We start from the raw sequence: 27,657 nt of genomic DNA on the forward strand, positions 1-27,657 counted from the left end.
CTGACTCTGGAGATGTAAGTGCGACTGATTGAGAGTTCTGCACCGGGTAGATTTAAAGGTTTAGAGAGGAAGATATCTAATGTTCTAACTCTTGTTACTAAACTGCATGAAACAGGAAGTGAAAGATACTTAACAAGCATAGAAAAGTTATAAACAGAAGATGACTTCATGGTGGTTTAATGCGTGTCTTTCTCACTTAAATGTAACTATTCACAGTCTTGAATGAGTGATAAACGTAATCACTTCTCTGAAGTTGTAAAACGTTTAGCTATTATATGTCGTTATAAATTAAGAGTACAGTAAATTATTGTGGTCTCAAATAGAACAGCCATATGACTTTCTCATGTGCCAATGATGACTGTTACATCTTACAGTGTATGATGCTGTTTCTGGTGTTAGACTACAGAAGCCCTTAGGGGACATGCATCCATACATTTTATTTTACTCTACTTTACTTTACTTTTGTTTTCCCGTGATGATGACTTATTTCCAGTAACGTCACATGATCGTAACTCGTATCCCCAGAGTTGCAAAAGCACAAAACAAACAGAAACAGGCTTAACTTCCCTCATGAGTGTTGGCAATGGGAGAATGGCATGTCCTGGTCTGTAATATCACAGTGACCAGCCTGTTGTTCTGTTTTCTAGATTTTCACCAGAAAATTATCCCATTATCACGAGAAAACCAGCTTCGTTTTTTGAGATAATGACATAAATGAATCCGTTATAATGGGAAAACCAGCTTTGTTGTCTTGAGATAATGACATAAATGAATCTGTTATAATGGGAAAACCAGCTTTGTTATCTTGAGATAATGACATAAATGAATCTGTTATAATGGGAAAACCAGCTTTGTTATTTTGAGATAATGACATAAATTAATCTGTTATAATGGGAAAACCAGCTTTGTTATCTTGAGATAATGACATAAATGAATCTGTTATAATGGGAAAAGAAGCTTTGTTATCTTGAGATAATGACATAAATTAATCTGTTATAATGGGAAAACCAGCTTTGTTATCTTGAGATAATGACAAAATGAATCTGTTATAATGGGAAACCCAGCTTTGTTATCTTGAGATAATGACATAAATGAATCCGTTATAATGGGAAAACAAGCTTTGTTGTCTTGAGATAATGACATAAATTAATCTGTTATAATGGGAAAACCAGCTTTGTTATCTCGAGATAATGACATAATGAATCTGTTATAATGGGAAAAGAAGCTTTGTTATCTTGAGATAATGACATAAATGAATCCGTTATAATGGGAAAACCAGCTTTGTTATCTTGAGATAATGACATAAATGAATCCGTTATAATGGGAAAACCAGCTTTGTTATCTTGAGATAATGACATAAATGAATCTGTTATAATGGGAAAACAAGCTTTGTTATCTTGAGATAATGACATAAATTAATCTGTTATAATGGGAAAACAAGCTTTGTTATCTTGAGATAATGACATAAATGAATTTGTTATAATGGGAAAACCAGCTTTGTTATCTCGAGATAATGACAAAATCAATCTGTTATAATGGGAAAACCAGCTTTGTTATCTCGAGATAATGACATAAATGAATCTGTTATAATGGGAAAACAAGCTTTGTTATCTTGAGATAATGACATAAATGAATCTGTTATAATGGGAAAACCAGCTTTGTTATCTCGAGATAATGACATAAATGAATCTGTTATAATGGGAAAACAAGCTTTGTTATCTTGAGATAATGACATAAATGAATCTGTTATAATGGGAAAACAAGCTTTGTTATCTTGAGATAATGACATAAATGAATCCGTTATAATGGGAAAACCAGCTTTGTTATCTCGAGATAATGACATAAATTACTCTGTTATAATGGGAAAACAAGCTTTGTTATCTTGAGATAATGACATAAATGAATCTGTTATAATGGGAAAACCAGCTTTGTTATCTTGAGATAATGACATAAATGAATCCATTATAATGGGAAAACCAGCTTTGTTATCTTGAGATAATGACATGAATGAATCTGTATTATGAGAAAATGGAGTAAATAAAAATGTCCACCAAGGACTTCAGTATGATACTGTACCAGAAGTTGCTGTGTAAATACGTCTTTGGTAATGGTTTCCACAAGTGAAAGCTGAGAATTCCCATAAGTGCTTGTCCCTCATTCACATCTATTCCCTCTAAATTACCACTGAAGCCATTAGCGTCTAATTGGCACAATGCAGTCGTCACTAATGACCATGAAATCTTGAATAATCTCCACTTACAAAGCACGGCAGTCACAATGACGAAAACTACTTACGTCAACTGAACGTAGTCTGCTTCTTTTTCCTATTAAACCATTAATGCAAATCATATTTCATATATAGAGTACAGTTATTTGTTTTGAATCCTCTTTGATGCACCTTAAACAGCGTGGAGAAAGTGGTGATTGAGATGTGATGAGATGAGAGAGAGAGATGCCGCCAAACTAGGTGAAATCACAGTGTGATGGCTTGCGTGTAGGCCGCCGAACAGCAAGGAGCTCTGTGATCAGGCTAACAAAGGATAGTGTTGTGCATACAAATAGTCTTTTTTTCTGCAAGGGGTCGGTGCCATAAAATGTCAGATTGTTCTCTGTTTATTATGCGGAGGCTGACGTTCTTGTGACGTTTGTGGACACGGTCGATAATGGTTCCGTTTTGGTTTGATTACTTCCAGTGAAGACAGTTTTTCCATCACAAGGAAGACCTCTTAAGAATATCTATAGAGGTGCTTTTTTTCCCCACATGTGCATAAACAGAACAGTGTGCCTTTAATGCCTCTCTGCATGTAGTTGTGAATGTCTACGTGCTTCCAGGGGCAGTCATTGACTGCCTGTCAAACAGCCTGTGACTTCCAATCTGAAGGCAGGGTGTGAATGATAGGCACCCAGGGGCTCTTGTCAGCAAAATACCGACTTTATGGCAGCCATCCGTAACATTTCCAGGGCGGGACCAGTCTCTCAGGGGTGTGATTGAACTGAAATGTACCCTCTTCATTCAACAACTTAAAGTAAACTTTACTTTTTGCTTGATTTAATATGCCAGCACAGATTGGCAGGAGAGCGGTGACGACGGCTATACGTCTAAATGTAATCACTCAATGCTAGGGATATGATTGCATTGAGATCTACGACCACCGACCAATCACCCAGCAACATTGATTTAACTGATGAAGGTGTTCTCTAGAGCTGTACTAACCTATGGTTTATTTCCCGGTTGAATCACATGTAGGGCAAATGGTAATCAGCACCTGAATTATTCACTGATTTTATGGGACAGTGTGCAGAAGTAATTCCACATTAATAATGTATGATACAGTTCCATAGGTATGTGTTGAATGTACGAACAGTGATGCAACAATGGAAGGTTTTTACAACAACGACCTAACTCCTGGCCTTTAAATTCACATGATGCTCAATGATCTACTTTTTCGAACAAATCCCAAGCAAATGATCAAAATGTCAAACTTATGTGCTTTGACCTGAATCCTAAAGTCTCAAAATAGTACATTCATGTTTATGCAACACAAGCACGCTTGATACAATCATGCAAAAAGCCCCAAAGAAACAAGCCAACACAATGAACCCACTGACCGGGGAAATGTTCATGACGACAGAAAACACGTAAAACTACCGTTACTAAAAAAAAAAGAGGCAAAACTGATTGAAGAAAAACTTTTCGGGAACAGTACATGACTTCAGAACACTTCCTCCAGGCCCCGTCATGTGCTTATCATCCTCCCCAGTGGCTACACAACAAGGCATCTGGCCAGGATCTCCACTTTACATGCTTCTTTTCATGGCTGCTTTGTCGAGGCTGCAGACTACAGAAGAGCTCTGAGTTGGAAACCAGAGAGGCAGACCAGAAATAGATGAAAGCGTGGAAAAGCCCCAGAGTTGAAAGGGAATCAGATTTTATGCTTTTTTGTGTATGGAATATACATGTTTTGTTTGTGTGGTGCAGTTTAGTGACAATACCTGCATCAGGGGTTACATGCCTGATCCTTTGCATTTGAGCATTACAGGGACTAGGTCAACTTCAGTCTAATCTGAACCAATGTGATTTATTTAGATTGCACTATACAGCACAAATAAAGAGTGTATAGAAACAGTACATAACCAGCCGTTGGCTTTTGATTATATGTACTCCCAGGTTCACGACTTTATTGACTGCCATCCTTTGGCACAGTCATGGGACAGTCATGCATGGAAATTAGTCAAGTCTATTACCTCACCCTGACCTCAATGTACCTTCTGATGCAATCACAACGCAAGAATATAAGAAAGTAAATGAAATGTATATTGGTGCAGAGAAAGAACACCTCTAAGAGTCTACATGCTAGCAACTCTGGGGTTGTACTCGTAGGCATTGCGTTGCTTTAAACTACGCAAACAGTAAATGCCAACATGTCCAAGGCTTACATAGTGATGCTAAGCAGGCATAGTGTTGACCAGATCCACTATCTAAATTTTGTGTGTTTCAATTCAAAATATTAAAGATACAATCTAGAAGATTTCAATTTCGTGCTCTTGAGCACCACCCACTGGCCATAATCGGTAATTACATGGTCATGGTTCTTCATCTGAGCGTCAAATTTGTTTCTTTTTCTTTGGATTTTCACTTATTTTTTAAGTTGTATCTGAAGTCATCGATCTTTTCTTAGTTTGTTCAGCCGTAGTAGATTACTGTTTACTCGCAATGCTAACAGAAACTGGAAGTGCAGCCACTTAGCTCCGCCTACCCTCTCTGGTAGACCAACCACTGCTGGGTGATGGAAATAATGTCACTAACTGGGCACCGCTTGTGATTTTTTCCGCGAATGTTGCCACAGACACCCAGTCCATCAAAATACTAACATAATAATAATACTATATACTGCAAATGCAAAGGCTTTCATCAGTGGGTCATAGGCTCAATCACCATTGTGCTACCTCATTCGGTGATAGATAGTGCCTTAACAGTTTGAAATAAAAGTTTGAGATTATTACTTTAATTAATCAATTAATTTTGATTATACAAAGCGCTATATCCCAACATGACTCATGGCATTTCACATATAATGTAGGCCTAGACTGTACTCTTTGTAATATTACATAAAGAGACCCACCATTAATCCACCAATGAACCATCACTTGGCAACAGTGGCACGAAAGAATCTTCATTTAAACAGTCAGAAACCTCAAGCAGAACCCGACTCATTGGAAGATAGCCATGTGCCGAGCCCGGATTGGCCGAGAAAGTTGGATAGAGTGATAGACGGAAAGAGAAAATGGATTGACATACAGACAGACAGATTGACATGTACACACAGCAACAAATATTTCAACAGATAATTCAGACTTATGGCAATAAACTGGTGGAAAAGCTAAAATGTATTCAACAAAATGAAAATGATGTCCTGGTGGTATGAGAAGGGATATACTGTAAATTTAAGTTCCCAATTTCATAGCTAAAATAAGATACTTGACTGTATAGGTGAAATGTTGGTATAGATGAATGTATGGGAGTCTTCAAAATCAGCAGAAGGACCATCCCTTGTTTGCACAAACTTCATGACAATCCATCCAATAGATCAGATAGAATCTGAGACCTCTGGTGGGCATGATGGTGGGCCAATATCCCCAGAGCAAGCCACCCACATGGCTATAAAAAAACCATTAGATTCAAAATAAGGAGATTATACTGAACATAATGGGGGAAAAAAGTTGCTTCCCCATCCAGTGACATAAACTGTACCAAGAGCCAGCAATCTGCTCGGGCATCATTATCTTTTGTTTACACTTCACTAAATTGGACGCCATAAACCCATTAAATGCTACAGTTACAAACCCTCAATGCCTAGAAGTGAAACCCTATAGCACCCTATAGAGAAGATGGAGGATTAGTCTAAAGGTCTGAGGCAGAAGAGTAATGGCTATACTAGTGTGCTCTCGATTAAGTAAGCCAATGAGATAATAGAGGGGTGACGTGCGGGTACTTTTTATCTGTGACTAACTTGATAGTGACGGAGTGACTTGTCACGATACAGTGTACAGCACCAGAATACGAGCTATGACTAATGGGGTATGATAAAGCTCAGTGTTGCATTCATAGTGACTTCTATGGAAAATCCCTCTGATCTCTGACAGGCCGGGTGTATTCTATAAATGCTTCACACAAAAGGCTCCTTTTACATCTTTTGTTTCACCACTGTGTATCTCTTCTAGCAAGTATTTGAAAAGCTGTTTTAGAGATTTATAATATTACAAAAACATACGCCACAGCATTACAATCACTATCAGTATCATGATCCTGTAAAAGCAAGTGCAGTTGGTGGCATTATGTCTTCATTAAGACCTTTTTTACTGCGTTGTACTGATTACTATGGGCACATTGAGGAAATGTGTTCTCATTTCAGTGCGCTATAGATTCCTCTGTCTTGTCTTTTTCATACTCTCTTGCTATCTCAGCCTGTTCTCATTCCCAAGGCATCAAAAGGATACAAAGGATATCACAAGGCCGTTGGTGTTTGCCAGTCTTTGGATTAGTGATCAATATCTGCCTTCAGCGTGTAAACTCAAAACACTCATATCCGTACCTGAATCAACTTCAGATCAGATCTTTAATCTGTGTTAGCATGTCAAGCTAATTATAAATCTATAAATAATCTGATGGGTGTCTGGATTCCTATCAGTTTCTAATATTCACTTTGTTAGCCAGTGCTAGATGAGAAGATTGGTTCCACTCTCATGCCTATAGGCTAACATGAAACTGCAGTTAGCAGCTTAGCTTAGCTTAGCTTAGCTTAGCTTAAAGCATTAGCTTAGCATAAAGACTGTCCATTGGTAAAAAACAACTGAAGCATGATCATTAACATGACAAACCTTGTATTTTTTTTAATACGTACTAAAAGCTAAGTGACAACTTTTTGGGCGGGAGCAGTGACGTCACTGTTGATTGCATTATAACCCTTTTGGTGGTGGGTTGACTCCAGTAAGTTCCCACTCCAACCTCAGAACATTTCTGGCACATACCTGTTTCAAGTCTTTATGCTAAGCTGAGCTAATCACATGCTAGCTGCTTCATAATCAACGTACATAGTGTAATTTATTTTCCCATCTAATTCTTTGCATCAATGGGAAAAAGCATGTTTGTTGTGATCTTTGCCAATTGTGAGAACAACATTAGAAGGTCTTTATAACCAGGAAGTGTGAAAATAAGTTCTACCTAAACGTGCGTTAGCTGTGAGTGAAACCATGCTAACCTGTACTGAAGCAGCTTAGGTGAGCTGTGCTGACAGCCGTCTAGTGACACAGTGAAAACTCATCTGCCAGATGGCTCAGAGGGAGGGCTTCAACCAGGGAGCACTTTAATCAATCTGATTAAGGGGAAATGCTGCCTGTATTTTTAGCCCCTCCATGGCAAGGGAGTAGCCATTCATTGAATTCTGTTTCATTAGCTCCCGTGTTTATCTCTCGGATGGGTGGATTTATAAATAGGGGGCTAACTAAAGCAGGAGCTAGAGTACGGGTGCTATTAGCTATTTAAGCTAATATGGCTATTTTTGTAACCCCGTCATGAATACGGTAAATAGCCTGTTTACTTTGCCAGTTTTAAGGGCTTTATTTATGACCTGGCTCTGCTGCTGAAACAAATTTGTCTTGGAAAAGGGTAGCTTATTGTTTCTAAGGCCACAGCCAGGGCCACTGACCGGAAGCTGTTTAATGCCAAGAAGCCAAATGACCTTAACTTGAAAATCCCAAATGACCTGCTTCTGCAGAGTCGGGGAGATTCCACTGAATTCCCTTTAGTCTGAAAACAGGCCAAATGTTCAATGGAATTTGGTCCCAACATTAATAAGATAGTGTTTTATTAAACTTTACGGTCACTTGTATTTTTTTTAACGCCTTAATGGAAAACAAACATTCTGTATGCGTCCTTAAATAGAAGTAGCTCTTAAATGTGGTTCAAACTAAGAGACAGCTGCTCTGTGAAAAAGATGCAGTGCAAAAAAATTCCTGCCTAAAACATGTGGCCTGTGACCAGCTGTCAACAGTTTACTCATTTACTGGCATGGCTGTTTATTTATTCTGATGTAATGCAGTAATGTGCTAGTCGCATTCAGGGAAACTATCCCGGATAGATGCAGTAATGCATAAACAGTGCAGCAAATAAATGCGTAATAATGGTTAGGAGGAATAAACAAAGGAATGGCTATCATTAGCAGCCCCCTAGTGCAGCATAGTTCATTATATAGATGCAAAAGGAAATGCTCCATTACTAATAATAAGAGTGACCTCGATGCTATTCTACATCTTTCATCACCTGTTATTATTTCCCCCTCTTTCTCTCTTTACCCGAGACAAAATGCGCATGATGTCAGTGAGTGGTTTACAGAGTGGTATGCACGGCCTCATATTTACACACCGAGACTGTGTAAACATACACACTTCCTCTCTTTGACAGATTAGGATGTAAGCCCTAATGCGGCTCTGAGACCAATGCCTCGCCGTGACTCATGGTGAAGAGAGTCCCAGCTGGTTGCCTTTCTTTTTATATTTATGTTTTAAGTATGTAGCTACAGATGGACTGTATAGTATGAATCCTAACTGGTGTTGTGTATATGAAGTATTTAAAGCGGGGTGCATTTTGTACACGCATTCCTCTTGGACCCTGAACTGCTCCTTCACATGTGTTTCTTTTATGTGGGACAGTGGTTGCCTGGAAAATCCTGGACATATAAGGCAATTCTTCCTTGAAGGCTGGAGCATTATTCTAACAGCATTGCTCATCCTGAATAATTACCAACTATTTCTCAAAGGATGCGAAAGTCAGAAAAACAGACACATTTGACTTAATAACTTGAGTGCATCACATATCGGTTCTGAGAAAATTCAATTGGTATTATTGGCAAATGTCTGTGTCTCTTAGGAGGTGTTAGGCTGCATTTTGTTTTATATTCCTGGCATGAACAAGTCTCATTAGTATTACATGATTGAAGGTTAGTTGGCTTGGGGTGTGACTATGTGTCATTTCTTTTGAGAAATTCAGACAGCAGACTGCTTCATCTTAATTTGGTGCGTGCATAAGAAGTGTCACTTTAATGTCTCAGGGCAACCATGAAAGCAAAGGATGTGAATTAGTCAGCTAGTCAATCCCATTTGCTAAATAAAGAAGAATAACTCCTATCATTTCACTCTTCATTAATCAAGCCTGGTCATGATATTCTTGTGTGTAGTGTAATTTTCCTCAATTTTTCTTGCTTCCATAAGTAAAAACTAATTAAGGTCTGCTGCCGTCTTGTTGGGCAACAGACCCAAATCTGTCAAGATGTAGGGTATTGTTGTAGCTCAGATTTGGAGTATTTCCAGCTTTAAGCCTCCAGTTTACTTCCCTAAAACAATAATAAGAGTTTTCCTGTTCAGCATAGGGGCTTTGTTGGACTGTAAATTGATCTGTACTTTGAGCCTAATGTCAGAATGCTAACATCCTTAGACAGGTATTGTTTAGCACGGTCAACATCAACGTTTAGTGTGTTTGAACAAGACTTTACCTGATGGTGCTAGAGCAAATGTCATGCTATCAATAGAAATCATCAGGATACATCATACTGGAACCATGAAGGTCAAATTTGTTGCAAATCCATCCAGTCAGTGGATCGATATTTCGCTGGATAATAAAACATTTTGATCTACTTGTTAAGGAAAAGTCTCAAGAGCATCAAACTCAATAAATAAACCAATAAATGCCTGCTTAAAATTCCATTACCATCAATCCAACTTGGACCCAAGTGATGGACGCACCAACATTGGCAATCGAAGAACCCCACAAGCAAGGGGATACAGTGTAATTTCCAGCTTGATGACCATGCATTCCCAGATTGGGTTCTGAAGAGGTATGGCTGACCTTTTTGATCTGTAGTATCGGTAATACTTTATGTGAAACATAGAAATAAGTCTTATGAGATTTTTCCTCAGCAGCATTACAAGTGTTTGCCTTGGGAATAGCTGTTTACGTTGAAGTTGGTGTGTAGTGTGTGAGGGCATGCGTTGCATCCAGATATTATGGCCTCTGCTGCCTCCCTTCCATACTCAGATTCAGTCCAAATGATGGATATCAAAGAGCATCAACACTGTTTTTCTGCTCGCTCTGAAAAAGCCCTATATCATCATCTTTTTGTGCAGTCATGCTCAATTTCATAAAGCTTTAGATATTACCTGCCCCTCTGTCTTGTTTGTGTCTCTATATTTCTCCACTTTTGACTGATATATTAGTCTCTATCCAGTGGATGGACTTTGCAGCAAAATATTCTATTCTACACAAAGGCAAAACGGTCTTGACGCAACTACCATAAATGCAGGCTTTTAATGCCTTTTCATCTTGCATTACCATCACACAATGACATGACATAAAAGACTAACACCTTGTGCCACTAGACCCTACAACAGCAGCATTTCTGTCTTCAACACAACATTGAGTGACATTGAAAGAGACAGATAGTCCAAGAGATGGCTACTCAGCAGGTCATGCAAAAGCCCATGCTGCCCGGAAACAGGCAAATTGACTCGCATCATTATTCAACACTGACCAGGGCAAGGGAGCGTCAAGAAACGCCCCGGGGGACTACAGTCAGTCTCAAAAGACAAGCACAAAATGGAAAAAACCCTATTTGTAGCCTGACTCGCGCCCAAAAATGGCAGGACATAAATGTTTTCCCAGACATCGCCCAAAGCAGAGGCCGAGGTAGATGGAAATAATCGAATTGGAAAGAGGGAAAATAGTAACTAAACTGCACTCCAGCACAATAGCTTCCTTTCATGTTGGACTTAAATTGGAGATAGGAGAAATAATGGGAACTATTATTCAACTGAAAATACCATAGTGATATAACCAAAAGGTTGTGTAAGGGAAGCTGACGTGAGTGCTTACGGGTGTATTGGTAAATTGTATTTTGCCATGTGTTGGCATATCAGAAATGTGCCATACCTGTGTGCACTAAATATGAGGAGACCATGTTAAGTATTTCCACCAAATCCCAACAAACAATTGTTTTGTTCAAACAAAATATGGCCAAAGTCAGATCGCCCACAAATTACTGAGTTTAGGTGTTATAGCCCATCTATAGCCATATCTCCGTAGGCTAACATGTAGAATTTAGTTGGGTCATAAGAAGCTTATTGACTTTGTGAAATTTTGCCCTACTAGGTCATCCCAGATGAACTGAATGTGCTATTTCTGTTAGTGGTACAGCCGAGGAGCAACAACAGCTCAGCCAAGAAGTGGTAGACCACGCTGACTCACATGTTGGGGCAAAAGGGTCCAGAAGTATGTAGCATTAAAACATTGCCTCCTAGCTGCATCACTCTCTACAAGGTTACCAACTCTCTGTGGAAGCAACATCAGCACATAAACTGTGAATCGTCAATTTCAGGAAGTGGGCTTCACTGGCTGAGCAGCTTCATGCTAGCAACGATTGGCAATGGGCAATGGCAAGCGTCGGCTAGAGTGATGTAGTTCCTTGCAGAGATGAACCACACTTTACATCGTGGCAATCTGTTGGATGGATCTTGGTTTGGCCAATGCAAGGAAGACGCTTCCTGTCCGAATGTATAGTGCCTTCTCTAAATTTTGGTAGAGGAGGGGTAATGGTCTGGGGCTGTTCTTTTCAGGGTTTGGGCTTGGCCCCTTGGTATCAGTGAAGGTGTCTAAAGAATATTAAGCCACTGGGATCCCTACAAATTTGTTTGGGGAAGGCTCTGCTGCTCCATCATGACTTTGCCTTCCAAAGTCCATGGTTAGACGGGTTTGGTGTAGAGACACTCAATGTAACGGCACAGATCCCTGATCTGTACCCTGTGGAACACCTTTGGGAGGAATCAGAACCCTAGGTGTTTTTGGCCACCGTCAGTCCCTGACCTCACAAATAAGTATCATGTATATCAATGATTTTTTTTGTGTATGTCATGTCTTTTATCAAAAGTACATAGCTGGAATCATGACCAAAAAACAAATGGAGCCATTAAACCATGAGGACATTTGGTCCGGCCATCAGTGAGATCAAACACACATTCTGGAGAGTCCCTCAAGGGGTATTTGTGTCCTTTTGAGTGAAAAGCTATCCGACCAAGCTCTGCCAATTCCAACGTAACCACTGATTGTCAAATATTCTTGTGTTGTTCCCAGCAGGGAAGTATTGATTTGTTCTCTTTTAGGAGTGCCATCTTGCCATTGGTCACGTAGTCGTTTTGTCAGCATATCAGATTCTGCCTAAAAGTCGATACTGGCCATTATCTAATTTCACTAATGCTAGCGTTTTTGGCTACCCAGAGGGCTGTGCCACTTTACAGTCTGCGGTGTCATGAAAACAAAGTTTGGATCACAACTGAACATGCAAAAAAAAGACAAATCTGAGAGGAAACAAGCCGACAATGACAGCACATACTGTACCAGTAGGGCTGGTGTCAGTTATGGATACTGCATTTATTTGAGGCTGCTGAACACACACAAACACACAGGAACAAGGTAGTACAACACCTCCACCTGCCTTTTATCCATTCTTTCCCTTTTATTTTCTCCACTGTTATCTTCTAATTTGTTCTCTCTACCCATCTTGAGCCCTTCACTATCTGAGCATCAGGAGACACTTCTTCTTCTCTTCTCTGACAGTAGATGCCTAATTGCCCGCTGTCTTTTTCCTCCACCCCTCTTGCTCCTCTCCCTCTCTCTCTCCTCTCTCTCTCTCTCTGTGTCTCTAGAAGTGTGACTGCCTGCTCAGCCTGGAAGCCTATTCTGCAGACCAGAAGCGCCGCGTGTGTCAGTGCCTGAAGGACAACATAGACAAGCAGCTCCAGCTTCAAAGGCGGGAGCCTACCGTTCCACATTTTGAACAGGTATGTCACACGGACGCACATATCTAGGTACATTTCCTGTTTCATGTGAGGCCAAAGATGAATCAGTAAACACATGAACACATGGGACTGCATATATTTGTGCATGCCCCCATCACAGATACCCGGGGAACATCACACACTCGCAAGCATACACACTCAGTCAGTAACATATGACACTTTCCTACAGCTCACATTGCCATCATGACAGTTTCCCACTTAGGCTAGCTCATACATTTCTTTGGGTGAGTTTAACGCTGCCTGTTATCTGGCTGTTTGTGAATAGTTGCACTGCTTCAATGTAGAGTCAACTCAGGGCAATTTAAGACCTGCCTTGTGCGTTTAGTTTGGACAAAACAGTGCTAGCAAAAACAGGCTTCTGCAACTAAACTTCATATACATTAGCTGAACTTTGCATTGAGAGAATAACACTGTGTTGACAGCTGTGGAAAACTGTGTTTGTTGTGTTCATTGAAAAACTAAACACACTTGGAACACGAGTGTCTAAGCACAGCGAGTGTTTGCTCAGCGGGCTAGCTTAGCTGTGGTGTGGTGACAGCACTGACGGGACTGAGCAGTTGTTCATGACAGCTACAGTTTACCTTGAAAATAAATATGTTAAGCTAACTGTTACTATTAATGTTTTTTACTACTTGTAAAGAATTAATAAAAACATTACAACAACTTTAATGCTGATATGGCTTAAGCGTTAGCATACCAGCAGCTTCGTAAGACGCAAATACGGAGCAACATTAGCTTTCAGTTGGGGTCGTGTTTCTGTTCCCTTGATGTATGTAAGTACAATGCTCATTCTTTCTTAAGTCTCTACAAACTCTTGAGGGAAATATCCAGCTCTTTAGCAGCTAAATAATCTACTTTGTTCACTAGCTAGTCGCTTATTTTGTCATCGTTTGGTGCTGAGCTTTTATGCTACAGCTGCCTGCTGTGAGTGAAAACAGTAGTTCTTCACTACAAAACCCTTAATCGTTTTATCTGTTAATACTGTAGAAATATTGATTACAGTTGTTTTAAGTTCCTCCTGTTTTTTCACATAAAGGCATGTAAGCTCAACGGTGTTGCAGTGTGCTGTTTATTGAAAAACTAAACACACTAAACACACGAGTGTCTGAGCACGGCGAGTACCATGTGTTTGCTCAGTGGGCTAGCTTAGGTGCCGTGTGGTGACAGCACTGACAGGACTGAGCAGTTGTTTTCGACAGCTACAGTTTTCCTTGAAAATGAATGTCAGTTGAACTGGATATGTTAAGCTAACTGTTACTATCTGCTACGTGTAAAAAAATAAATGAATAAACATTGAAAACACCTTTAATGTTGATATGGCTAAAGTGTTAGCATAGTAGCAGTTTAGTAGCAGATATGGAGCAGCATTAGCTTTCAATTGGCGTCGTGTTTCTGTTCCCTTGATGTATGTAAGTACAATGCTTGTTTTGTCTTTGGTCTCTACTAACTCCTGTGGGAAATATCCAGCTCTTTAGCAGCTAATAGATTTACTTTGTTCCCTAGCTAGTCGCTTACTTTGTCTTCCGTTTGGTGCTGAGCTTTATGCTAAAAACAGCTGCCTGCTGTAACTGAAAACAACACCATGAGAGTGAACAAAACATTACATTCAGCTGCGAGTTAGTTGAACTCTATTAGTTATTCATTACATTACCCTTAATCATTTTATCTGTTATAAATGTAGAAATATTTATTATAGTTGTTTAAAGGTCCTTCTGTTTTCTCTCATTTTCTCTACTTGAAACATAGTAACAGTGTTGCAGGGGGCTGTAACTTATGTTTTGTTGCTCGCTGGGCTTTGACCGCCCTGATTTAAAGGGCTGCTGCTCGGGAGCTGTGACAGAGATGACTGTGGCCCAATTCGGTCATTCACAAGTTGCCTCTGGGAAATCTCCCAATTTTTTTTTTGTGAAAGCTGTGAGTGAGTGCGACTCTGACAAAACTTCGGACAGAACAGAAACTTTCGTGTCCTCTGGAGCAGTATCCAGAAGAGTGAAGGTCATTTCGATTTGATTGACACCATTCCCACTTTGCACATCTTACATTCTTAATACCATTTCCCTTTTTCCATTCCTTACTTCTTTAATATTCGATGAACGCCATAGACGAGCAGTTCACGTCATAAATTTAAAAGCACCAAAGGAGTTCATTTGAGTTGAACTGAAAGGTGATTAAAAGGGATAAATAGCTTTGTGCGAGGACGTCACACCTGTTGCACATTTGGGCTTCTATTCATCAGCACATGAAAGGGAGACAGAGAGAGGGACAAGCCGACAGTCTTTCATCCTTCTCTCTCTGCGTGTGTATTCATGCGTGGCTCTGTATAAGTGTGTGTATTTTTGCCCATATAGTTCATCTGAGTGATTGAGGATGGGAACTGATTACCCAGACGTGTATATGACCCAGAACTTGGCCCGAATTTGAATAATCTACAATATTTGAACTACTTTAGGTTAAACTTTATGAACGTTGCCTAAGATTTCAGCTTCAAACAGTTCCAAACACAGCATAAATACACTTCCAAACAACATTTCACTGCTACAATATTTGCTGCTGTGCAGAAAGATACAGTAGAAACACAATCCAAATGGGAAATGTAGCTTTCCTTGCCTTCTTCCCAAGTCTGTGTCTCTTCGGTGCACCCAGCTGAATGTAAGCCCACATTTGCACACACTGCAGTGGTCAATTCGTCGATAACATAACAGCTTGGCAAGCCTTCTAAGTCACGTAAGTCAATGGGATTTACCCCAACAATATTGACCAAGCCAGCGCATCAACAAGTAAAGACGTGGTAAAGAAACTGCCCATCCAATTTGTATTAGACGTGCAATGATCTTTATGGCATGCTCCCTTGAGCCACATTGTACATCTCGTTAGAAATAGGAAGTATAATGCTTCCTAAAGATTTAGCTGTTTGCTTTCTGTCCATCTGTCTCTCTTTCTATTAATTATTTTTTTACAATTCATTCAAGCATCAAAGAATCTCTCTCTTAGTGTACGTTCATACTTATACGTTAATACTGGCGTAATAACACACATCTTTCCCTCAGTATTAACCCTCCATCCAGACGAACACAGACTTTTTCACACGGGAACTTGAGCTTCTCAAAAATGCTCGCTAGATTGGATAAAGAGAGGATATAGAGCTTTAGAGCGGCATCAGGCTTCTTGATCAAAGTTTCATGGGATGCGAAGCCATGGTTGCCAGGTCTGCGCTTTTTCCAGCTGAATTGGGTGACTTTTGAAGTGTCTTTAGAGGTGCACTTCACACAGCCCATTCGACGTTTCTGTCTCCGCGAATGTTTGGAATGTCACAGACACCTATTGGGTTTCGCGGCCCGGTCCTGAACAACCTACGGCCCGGTACCGGTCCGCGGACCGGGGATTGGGAACCCCTGGTATAGGGCACAAATATTTTAAGTAAAGAAAGCCACTTACTGTCTTTAAGACACCCTGTGATCACTCATTTAAAATCAAAGAAAGACAGACATTTGAGTGGTTTTATCATCTGTAATGTGACATATTTTTGTTGGATAACATGGACATGGTATAACCATTGGTAGAAGGAGCTGCAGGACTGTCGGCTTGCATACTCACCTCCTTTTAACTGTAATGTAAGATTGTTAAACAAAGGCGAAGGAGGCAAAATGAACCAATTAGAGCATAACTACAGTGTTGGAAATCTCACCTCACAACTCCTATGATATCATTCAGCCAGCTATAACAAGTGCATTATATAATGCCCTGAATTCAACATTTATGAGACATGTATGTGACTAAAGATGTGGCACATTCATAGGAAGAACAAAGATAGAGATGTCACTAAAGCTAATCACACCATACAGCTTGCCCCTAACATATATACTTAAGCATGTAAATAGATTTTCCATTTTTTGACATCTTTACAAAAACAATATTAAAATGCTTACATGGACAACATTTTAACAAACTTACATTTGGACATGGATTCAGAAACTAACACATTTTCCCGCTTGCATGCTCGTCTTGCCCCGTGGAATCATTCCTGTATATCATCGTTGTGCAGTTATGAAAACCTTTTTGCTGTAATCTCTTATTAAATAAAAATTTGAACGGTGTCCCGAAGGCAGGGGAGTACACACTTAATCATAACATTTTACATCTTGACAAATTAGTTCACTTTTGATTGCGTTTCTCCAGAGTACCTTAGAGGCAAATGCTTTGTATTCAGTCAACCCCAAATGTGTTTAAACTGTGTGCGGATCAGCTTCGTCGAGTGCGGGCGATACATCTGTTGCATGCTCCTGTGTTTTTGACTTTGCATCTTGGGGATGTATCATTTGGCTGATCTCATAATGATGAAAGAAAGGAGGACACATTACTATATTAGACATTAAATAAACACGTGAACAAATCTGGTTAAATGTCTCATTAGCTCGCGTGTTGTGCTCATTAAGCATATATAGCACAAACAACTAATAAAAAATGCCTTTTTTCAAGCATTATTCATTAATATTGTCGTTATTCCACAAGGAGAAATAATCCCTCAGTGCTGCTGGAATAACTCCACGGCTCATTTTCACTGCTGAGTCAACACCAGAACTTATTCTATAATCTCCATCGAGTGTGTCTTTGATGCTGCGTGTGTATTCCTGCCAGTGAGTAAGAGTCACAGCAAAGGAGCTTTAGAAAATTACCCATTGACTCACACATTTCCCTTGTGTCAGAAACGGCGTTCGTCCTCTCATGCACAAAGTCGAGTAAATCCACACTCTGCTGAAGCATGCACTTTACTCAAGAGTTCTGCTGGAGTGTGCGGAGAGAGCAGAATCCGCTCCTGAGGGAAGTCACACATGCAGTGTAAATCACATCCATCTATTCATGCCACTTTCTTCATTCATGGTTTTCCAGCGAACGGGGTTACTCGAGTCACAGTGTTGATGTCAGCAGCTGTCTCAGTTCCCCCGGCACAGATTTGAATGCTCTCCTTTGGAAAAATTTGGACACGAGCCCTTTTTTACTTGGAGATTATTTAATCCTGGAGTCCCTCGGTTAGCGGGGAAGGAGAGAGAGTTTCTGTTTTGTGTGGAGCTCCATTTAAAGGCAGAGGATTTGAGGGCGAATGTTTCTGATGACTAATCTCAACTTGAATAACTGATGCCTCTCTTTCTCTCTGACTTAGAGATAGTCACAGTGAGTGAGGACAGAATGCAGTAGGCAATGTTACACTGTCAGGTTTTAACCAAGTATGGTCCTGAACAGACCTTTGTAAAGACTGTGAGGAAGCTAAATAAGCTGCCTCGCCAAAATACACCAAGAAATCATCAAGTCTAAAAAACAAATTGGCAATGATGATAAAAAAAAAAAAAAAAATTCTCTTAGCCCGACAGATATATCTTTTGACCGATATTAATGGCCAACTTGGGCTTATCACCAATAAATCAGTATTGGCGTTAGGGGTGGGGATCGCAGGGTAACTCATTATCGATAGGCTTCACGATACGTGGCCCGCGACAACGTTAATATCACGATACAACGATTCTGCGATCATTGATATATTGGAAGACAATCATATCATGATCAGCTGTCCGATGTTATCCCGCTGTCGTCTTCTTCTTTTATCCTGCTGTCAACTTCTTCAGCTGCCTTATTTTCATTTACGTTACTCTCATTCATGTTATGAGCATCACCGCGAGGAGTCGTGACGCTGTGGGTCGAATCAGGGAGGAAATCTGTTTAGAGTGCCGTATATTTGTAAATTAAAATGCCGATATTTGGCGCCAACCTATCAATAATTGTTTTGCATGATGATATAATGCAATATCGATATTTTGTCCCACCCCTAATTGGCATATATGTTTTCCAATATGCCAAGATATGATTACTTGTTTTGATCTGAAAATATAATGCACAGTAAAATATTTGTAGTGATAAAAAAATGGTGTCACAATTTGTCCAGCAGAGCGCTCTCCGACTCAATGGTTTACAATACTCTCAGCACTGTCTGCAGCACTTGTACCATCCGAGCAGATGGTGTTCCAAACTACCATGTGTTAACTCTGATATGATTTGGTGGAAATTTGAGGCACAGCGTTAGAGTGTAGGTCTCTATTGGGGACTCTCACTGTCTTGTGGTGTTTCGCAGGGCTCTGTCATTGGGCCCTTGATATTCTCCCTTTCATTGCTGTTCTTAGGACAAACAGTTTTAATATAGCATATCATGTATACGCAGATGACTTGCGACTCCACTTCACATTTAAACCTAGTGAGGCCTCTAGGTTGTCTAGGCTCTTGGACTGCATAGAGGTCTGATGACCGCCTACAAGTTTGTTTCTGCCTGAAGTTTCTAGTTTTTTTTGTGTGTGCATGTTCATGGTGGATTAACTTTGGACTATAAATAACAAAAAGTAAATTTTTAAATGTAATTAACTGACATTGTTCACAGTCTTAGATCATTTTGTTCAACGTTTTCACTTCAGATCACAGTCCCCCCCACCGTCTCTAACCAAGGTGTTCTCTAAGAAACATTTCCAGATGAAGCCTAAAGTAATGATTGACCTTTAAAAAGTAGAATATCAACTTGTAGAATGTTGTAGTTCAAGGACAATGTGGCTGTTTTTTTAGTGCCTTTGGCCTTCAAAATAAAAGCAGGGAAGTAAAGATAGTGGTAGGTGTGGTTTTAAATGTGTATGTATTTGTTTCCTTACAGAAACAAACACGTACCCTTGTGGTCTGGTATCCCGCTGCCATTATAAGTCTGTTACTTCCTGCCTTCCGGTACATTCTTGTTCAGGCAGCATTAGCCACAGGGCTGCTGGAAAAATGCATTTGTTCAGCTACACACACACACACACTTCATCACACAAAGAAAGCATTTGATGAGCAACGCTCGCACCCCGTCTTTGAGCCAGAAGAGGAACGCAAACTCTCTGCCCTAAAAGTTGCATATATTTCGCTCAAGATAGAAGAGAGAAAAGATGGCTGCTGCTAATGAACAAAGTGTGTCTGTGGAGGTTCGGAGGCAGCTTGCTCTGTTCTCTTTCTCTGGCTGTCTCATTTGACATTTATGAGAATCTGTTTTAGCCGCTGAAGTGGTTATAATACAGCATTTATGTTGGAGGAAGCAGTGACGCACTATGACGAGGACTCATCCCCTCTCTTTCTCTCTCAACGCGACGAACTGATTATTCATGAGAAATTAAAGAAAGTTGAGCTCTCCTTCTCCTTCTTTCTCGACCACGTCGCTTCACCTCATGTTTAAACACACTCCATCAGTGACACACAACGCTCTTCTGAGATGGGAAGTGACAGTGAATATGCATTTTTGAGCATCATATCTCACGACGAGGTCACACTGAATCTTAAGCAGCGATACAAATAACAGAAAAAATAAGCTGATGGCTCCCGCTGAGTTCAGGATTTATCAGAAAACTGAATAATTCATTATTCCCAGTTTTCCTCATTATGGCTGTAAAGAGTTTCAAGCGCTACACACTGTGGGTGTCTGTCATTGTGTCGACTTGTATTCCCAAATGCTGCATTCTTATCACATTTTCCCTCATTCGCAGCTCTGATTGACAAATGATTGCTAATGTACCTGCACTGCTTCCTCAATCTGTGTGACACATTCTGCCTGTGCCAAAGGCGTCGACTGAAGACACTTCGTGCTGGTGTCTGTCACACTTCATTCATCGGTATTTAGCAGCAGCACTGTAAGTTTGAAAAGTTTCTTTTCCAATTACGGAGTCTTACAAGGACATTAAAAATGTAGTTTTAAAATGCGATATAATCACATTGTTTTTGAAACCAAGTCGTTGAGAACAAAAGAACTTGCCTTATAATCTGACAGCTCTTCTATGCAGAAAAGAATCAAGACAAAAGAAGATAAATTCTTGCCAATTAACTCAAAATATGCTTTAAACATGAACTACTATGACGTATTACCTAATTTAAAGTTAATGCCAAAATTACATTGCGAAATTACAACTTTTAATATCTTGCAAAGTCGCTTATGTCAGTGAACTTCAAGCACCAAGTAACCATACAGCAGTTCAATTGCACTTGAATACAGCTGATGTCTTCTATATAGGGATGCACGATATTATCGGCACGTTATCGGTATCTGCAGATTATGGCTTGAAAATGACATATCGGCATCGGCAGATACGTCATATTTCTGCTGATATTTTCTGCCGATAAAACAGTGCTTTAATTATGCATAAATGCTCGATGATTGCCTAAAAAAGAAAAGAAAATATACAAATAAATATGGCATTTTGTACACAATCTAAGTTTAAGTACTTTTCTTATATTGCCCAGTGAATGTGTACATTTTAAAAAGCACTGTATTACGTAGGGATGCACGATATTATCGGCAAGATATCGGTATCGGCCGATATTGGCTTAAAAATTAACTATCGGATATCGGCCAACACGCCGATATAATTAACCGATAAAATAATGGGCTGCTGCATACTTGATTAAATACCCAACCTCGGCGCAATGTCCCCGGTGCGAAGAAGACCTGCCCGGCGCAGCGTGATGACATCACATGTGTCTACCTGCAGCATGAGAGAGTTAGAAGCCAAAATGTCCTTGGTGTGGAAGTTTCAGAAATAGATAGCAAAACTGCTATTTGCAATGACTGCTCAGCTTCTGTGATGCAAGGAGGAGCCAAGGCAAAGTCTTTCAACACTACAAACTTGATTAACCATCTCAAGACCCGTCACCCCGACTGTTGTAACAAATGTATCACCATGTAAGAGTATCACCATTATACTGTACGCTAATTCCAATACAGAAGAGAGTTGATGATCTCTGCAACTAGGTGTGTGGGAAAAAAATATCGGTATCGGTAATCGGCTAAATGAGTTGAAAATATCGACATATCTGATATCGGCAAAATATCTAATATCGTGCATCCCTAGTATTATGTTATTTCCGCATCTGCCATTGGGCCGCTACAATAAGAGTAGGCATAAAATCAGTTCCACTACAGGGGAGACTTGATGTTCTTTGCCAATATCGTGCATCCCTACTTCTATAAGCTAAAAGGGTATTTATTACTCATTATTACGCGGCTGTGTTAAATTCTTGATTTTGATTGGTTAATTATGGCATTCCGAGGTCTGCTATTTTTCGATAGCAAACAGTTGGGGATGCAGCTCTAATCAGACAATCCGAAAGACTAACTGTAATCCTATCATAATAACAATAATAATAATAAAAAATCAATGAATATATTCAAAGTGAGACAGCAGAATAAGATTAGGTTCTTATGTGTGCCTTACATTAAAGTCTCATTTCACTGACTATTGGTTAATTTAGCAGAAAGGTCTTGCAGAGAGAAGGAATGTCAGGAGGACATAGACGGTAAAAGAAGCACATTAGAAGTGATAGTCTGGTAATGTGCAGAGACAGATACAACAGGAAGCAGAGTGACACTGGAGAATTCTACAAAGCTAACAAGTAATTGAAAAAAGGAGTGGGTGTTGTGTCTAACTGTTTATTTCCACTGGTCGTCCACCGAGGAAAGGAGTGAGATAAAGGCAGCCAAACACCTGCTGGAAGTGGGGAATTACAAACGTAAGACATACAAATATTACAACCATTTTTTCAGGTACAAAGTCTTCCTGCTTCGCTCGGACTGAAAAGAAGATTGTACATTTAAAGTAAAATACCGCCAACATCTGTGCTGCCTCATGTTCACGTCATGAACACTTCTCTTGCTCTCTTTGTTTCTCACTTTCCCCTTCATTGTCTCTAATTAGACACGGATGAATTCCATTAGTCTTCTCTCGTCTCCTTTTTTTTTTACCCACACACGTGCGTTCACATGCACACATGTCCACGCACACAACGCACAAACAGCATGCTGCATGCTATTTGTGGGACGGGCTGTCTCTGGAAGTGTGACATCCAGATTTAGAACTGGTTCAAATGGAGCAGATATGAGGGACCAAGCTGGAACACATCCTGTAATGTCACATCACAGTGTCGCTACGACTTGATTTCTGAAAGGTGGTAACATAGCAGTCTGCTGGTTTGAGAGATCATCTTTCAAGAAGCTAAAATGCATCAAAGTTTTCTCCTAGCGAGGCATTAGCACGCATACACACAATGCAGTATGCACATGAACTGTAGGGGCAGTGTAGAGGCAGAGGGGATGTGACAGGGTCAACACAGCAGCACGGACAACAGCGGCCAAGTCTGCAATTATCCACATCTGCCACTGCACAGCGACAAGCATGCCCGTCAAAATAGCTGGACCTTTTCCCCTCTACTCACTATCACTTCTTTACCTTTAAAATTTTCACGACACCTGTCAAGTGCAAACATACAATCTGTCACCTTCATATTCTCTCTCTCTCTGTATCTTCATGTCTGCCTTTGTTTCCCTCTGTCTCCCTCTCACACGCTCACATAGCCCAGTGATGTTATTCATTGTGGCCTGTAGTGTAGGATTAATTCCCATGTCCCTCTTTAAACATTAATGATTTCCCTTTGATGGAGTGGTGTTTGGCTTTATTTTAGCTCACCTTTAACTATTCATAACTCTGTTATGTAATGGCAATTATGCGCCAGCACAGGGGCTAGTATAGATAAGAGCCTCAGTGCTCGGAAGGTACAGCAGAGCATGAAATCTATGCACTCATTTTCAATTACGCACAATTCAATTTCTTTACTCTGAAAGTGATGTTTGCTCCACTGAATATGCAACTGAACTGGGTTTAATTTGCAAACAGTAGGGCTCCTTTTAACACAAGGACACTTTTTATTAGCGCGAGTGTTTGATTACACTCGAGAAACATTCTGCTACCAATTAACAGGAAATGACGGAAAAAGAGCAAAGTGTGGAAGCAGATGGAACGAGTTAAGTTGATATTCTACTTTAAATGTCAATCATTACTTTATGCACCATCAGCCTGGAACAAAAATACCTTTAGGCAGAGGCAGCGAGGGAGACGGGAGTGTAGTTCGCGATGTTTAAAATAATGTTTTAGCACATGATATGATTAGATAAGGCCCGGTGAACAGCGTACATTGCTCCCTTCAGGCCTGATACAGACACATGGTCATTGTAACAGATAGGGTTGTGTGTGTGCGTGTGTGTCATTCTGTGTGAAAGACACGGTCCTTAACATCCTGCTCTTTGATAGGTTTTGATTCACTGCTTTGATTTGCGACAGAGCAACTTCTAAAAATAGCATGTAGGGGAAGAGAGAGAGGGCGAGAGACAAAGAGAGAGAGAGAGTGGGGGAGACAGAACGTAGGACACAGATTGCTTTGGTCCCCTGAGACTTGGTTACATTTGATCTTGCCATCACCACCTCTCCCTGTATGTTTTTAATACATCACATTTTTTCATTCCCTCCTTTCACTCTCACACCTCTCTCTCTCTCTGTCCCTGATGCCATCTGTCTTCATTTCCCCTCCTTCACCAAATCCCTCTTTACCCCCATCTCTCTCTTGCTCTCTTGCTCTCTCTCTCTCTCGCTCCACTCTCTTTCGCGCACACGTTGGCACGCACGTTATTGCCGAGCCGGGGGAGAAGCTGGGACTGCAGCAACAACACAGACAAGAGCAGGAGACAAGGAGGAGACAAGAAGCACTGACATATCCAGAAAAACCGGACAGGAAGGGAAAAAAGTCACATATGGTCACATTGGATTAGCAGCCTGTATCCACTCGGGCTGCACACGTGCTCTCTGACTCTGTGTGTGGATGAACTGTGCCATTTTTTTGTGCCGCACTCCGGGACACAACACCAATATTACAACATTTACACACACACGCAAGCAAGCACACTACGCGTCCAGATGCCTGTCTCTAAGGTAATGTATGTCATCTTTTACACCGGTGCGAAGGTCAAAGGGAGAGGTCTTTCTGGAGACTTCTCTTGGTGTATCGCTGAGATTGGGATTATTTTGTGGGTGTAAGTCGCATTGTCTGCTAGGCTGGCTTTATAACTGTTGTTTAAATATTATTGCCTATTACCATTTTTGTATTTCCAACATTTATATAGTTGGAATGTTTTTAAAAAATAGTTTCTTTTTGTTCTTTTTACTCTCGTTTGATTCAAATATCGCGCCATGGGTGATTTAATTCTGTGCATATTGGGACTTTTTTGTTAACTATAACTTTCTATAATGGCATAAGAGTTACTCTGAATTAATACCACCTTAAGAGTGGGAATACAAAGATGAAAAGCTTGTTAGAAATCTGGCAGCTCTGTTGTGATTCATTTTTAGTTTAGGCTCATGTAGCTCCAGAGGCAAAGTCATTTATTAACGTCTCTATCTTTGCGTGCGCCGCATAAAAGTATATTTTTGGAAACTCTACAATGTTAACTCAGTATCAGTGCGATTGTGGCAAACACTTTTGAGTTAATTTGTCTGTTAAAAAGTTTTGTTTTGCGTTGGCATTTACCTCTTGAAAGGTATCGGCAATGGTCGTTAATGGTTGTTGACCTGAGCAGCCATTTACAGAAGTGGTTGTCAATCACTGGGGTTGACTTTTGGGTCACCTTACCATTTTCCAGGTAAATGGTAAATGGACTGCACTTATATAGCACTCAAAGCTGCTTTTACACTACACACACTCATTCCCACACTGATGGCAAAGGCCTAAGTGCCAATCTCTAATCAGATCTATGCACATTCATACCCGACGGCTATGCCACCGGGAGCAATTTGGGGTTCAGTGTCTTGCCAAAGGACACTTGTCAGGGATCGAACCCCCAACCTTCTGATTGAGAGATGACCGACTCTACCACTGAGCCACAGCCGCTTAGGTCTCTTGCTACCCCCCAAATAAGATGTAGGCTAATGGTCTTCTCTGAATATTAATGTTGATGATAATTATTTGATATCTCGTAAAAATTGGGAAGCATTGGAACAGTCCATTCTTTGTTTCCCAGGAAGCCAAAAAGCCTCGTGATAGAAACTATATTTATGAGTGTTGCATTTATCTTTGAGTGTTGAACAAATGCAGCAGCTACCAATTAGAGATTCAAACTTTTATTAGATGTCGTTATTGATCTAAAACGACCGCCTTCAGAAATGCTGGAGAAGAAGCGTTTTGTATTGTTCAAATGGCAAACAGCAGCACCCTACCAAGTCCTGTGCTTGGTGGTTCTTCTTTACTGTGGGTTGGAAAGAGCCCAGTTTCATGGGTTGTTCATCCAAAGTCATCAAGTCCAAGAGATTGGGTTACTTGGACTGCATTTGCAATACCTGCAAGTGTCTTCTCCCAGAGAGCCAGGTAATGCTTGGCATATTTGACCCATGTGCTGTTCCAGCCAGAAGGGTAAAAGAAGCCGCGGCCCTCTGCTTCACTCTAGATATCGACAATATGCTCCTGGATTGCAGACTTGCTTTTGGTGACATCTTCCTGGAAGGGCTGCACCAGCCAGAGGGAAACATTGAAGGTGGAGAGGCCCCTGAAGCAATCTGTAATTTTCCTGACACAGCTGTTGAACTGTCTGTCATTTAGGTCAAGGACTTTCATTTTGTTTACTGCCTCGAATGCAAGATTAAGATACTCATGATAAGGTGGACTTTTAGATTTGGTCCCAAAGTTAAGTCAGTGAAAGTCTCAGTGGACATTGAGGATCTTCTCCTTCAGCAGAGGGACAAAGTCACCGTACCTACCGACCGTTGAGGGGCAGATCAGTTGCACTTGCGAGGATGTTGGCGATGGGATTGCCTTTCCTGTGCATACAAGTTAAGCACATTAAATGGTCTAGCTCTTGAAAATACTTTCTGGATATTTGGAAACACAAAATACTTACCCATCTCCCAACTGTTGGAGGTCTTATAGGGGACATATGCCCTCAGCCTTGTTGTCAGATATGGCTGTCTCATCCAGCTGAAGGCTGAATGGAAATTCTTGCATGATGGCACACAGCTGCTCCTTTGTGTCGGAGCCTATTTATGTATTTCGTGTGCCATGATGTGTCCTTTCTACTTGGGTTGGATTTCTGTACCTATTTTGCTTTCCCTCAACGTAGAGATAACCCCTTCGATGGCCCCCCTTCAACGTAAACGGAAGTCCACATTTGGTTATCAGCAGGGAGCTGTTAAATAATGCTAAATCCTACTATTATTCTCAATTATCTTTCTTGCAGAGATAAGAGCTGATGGTGCTCTGACCATACTTAGATTTGATGGACTGGGAACAGATGGTCCTTGTCTGCCTTGTCAAGGTAGATCTCTGTAAGGTGCTTCTTGAAACGCGAGGGTTTCATGGCCCCAAACTCAATTTGTACCCCCAAAATTTGGGGAACTGGGCCTTTGGAGCTTGAAGTGCTTTGGGGACGCGTCCAACCCCCCAAAGAGGACAGTCAGCCACCTGGGTGGTTAGTACCACCCCTGTTGAGAGTGTAGAGAGACAGCAGGTGTCCTCTACCTTTCCTTGTCAAACGTTGTTTGTCACACTTAGGATATAAAAAACCTTTCTCCTGAGCAGCATTGAGAGGCTCTCGAGATAACAGAGTGAAGAGAAAGGTGAGAGACTCGACAGAGAGTGTGTGAATGAGTGCGTAAGAGAAAACCAGAGAGAGAGTACAGTGTGGTTCAATAAGCCACTTAGGTACAACGGGTAGGTTTGTGTATCTACAAGAAACACTAGCCAGGTTTCCATTCAGTTTTTCAGTAAATCTGTAAAAGGCCGCACTTAGATGTGAATATTATGAGTTAGTCTGTGTTGCTGCTTCTCCAGTCAGGCGCCATTAAAATGTTGCAGAAGAAGAGGGTGCGATTTACAGACCCAAACCTC

At 40.6% G+C, this 27,657-nt stretch overlaps 1 protein-coding gene across 5 annotated transcripts in view; it reads left to right on the forward strand.

Moving 5' to 3' along the window:
• Positions 1 to 27,657, forward strand: part of rgs3a (regulator of G protein signaling 3a) — a 145,432-nt gene that overhangs the window by 61,160 nt on the left and 56,615 nt on the right. For 4 of the 5 annotated variants that reach the window (XM_069672920.1, XM_069672919.1, XM_069672918.1 and 1 more), the window contains one exon: positions 12,751 to 12,885. In XM_069672920.1, coding sequence (XP_069529021.1) covers positions 12,751 to 12,885 — 135 coding nt within the window. Of the gene's footprint in view, positions 1 to 12,750; positions 12,886 to 24,645; positions 24,714 to 27,657 lie in introns of those variants that run through there. The other variant, XM_069672923.1, reaches the window with a different exon arrangement.

Source organism: Semicossyphus pulcher, unplaced genomic scaffold, assembly GCF_022749685.1.
Source record: "Semicossyphus pulcher isolate SPU_LCO1_2020_fin unplaced genomic scaffold, fSemPul1.0.p SCAF_22, whole genome shotgun sequence".
Classification (NCBI taxonomy): Eukaryota; Metazoa; Chordata; class Actinopteri; order Labriformes; family Labridae; genus Semicossyphus; species Semicossyphus pulcher.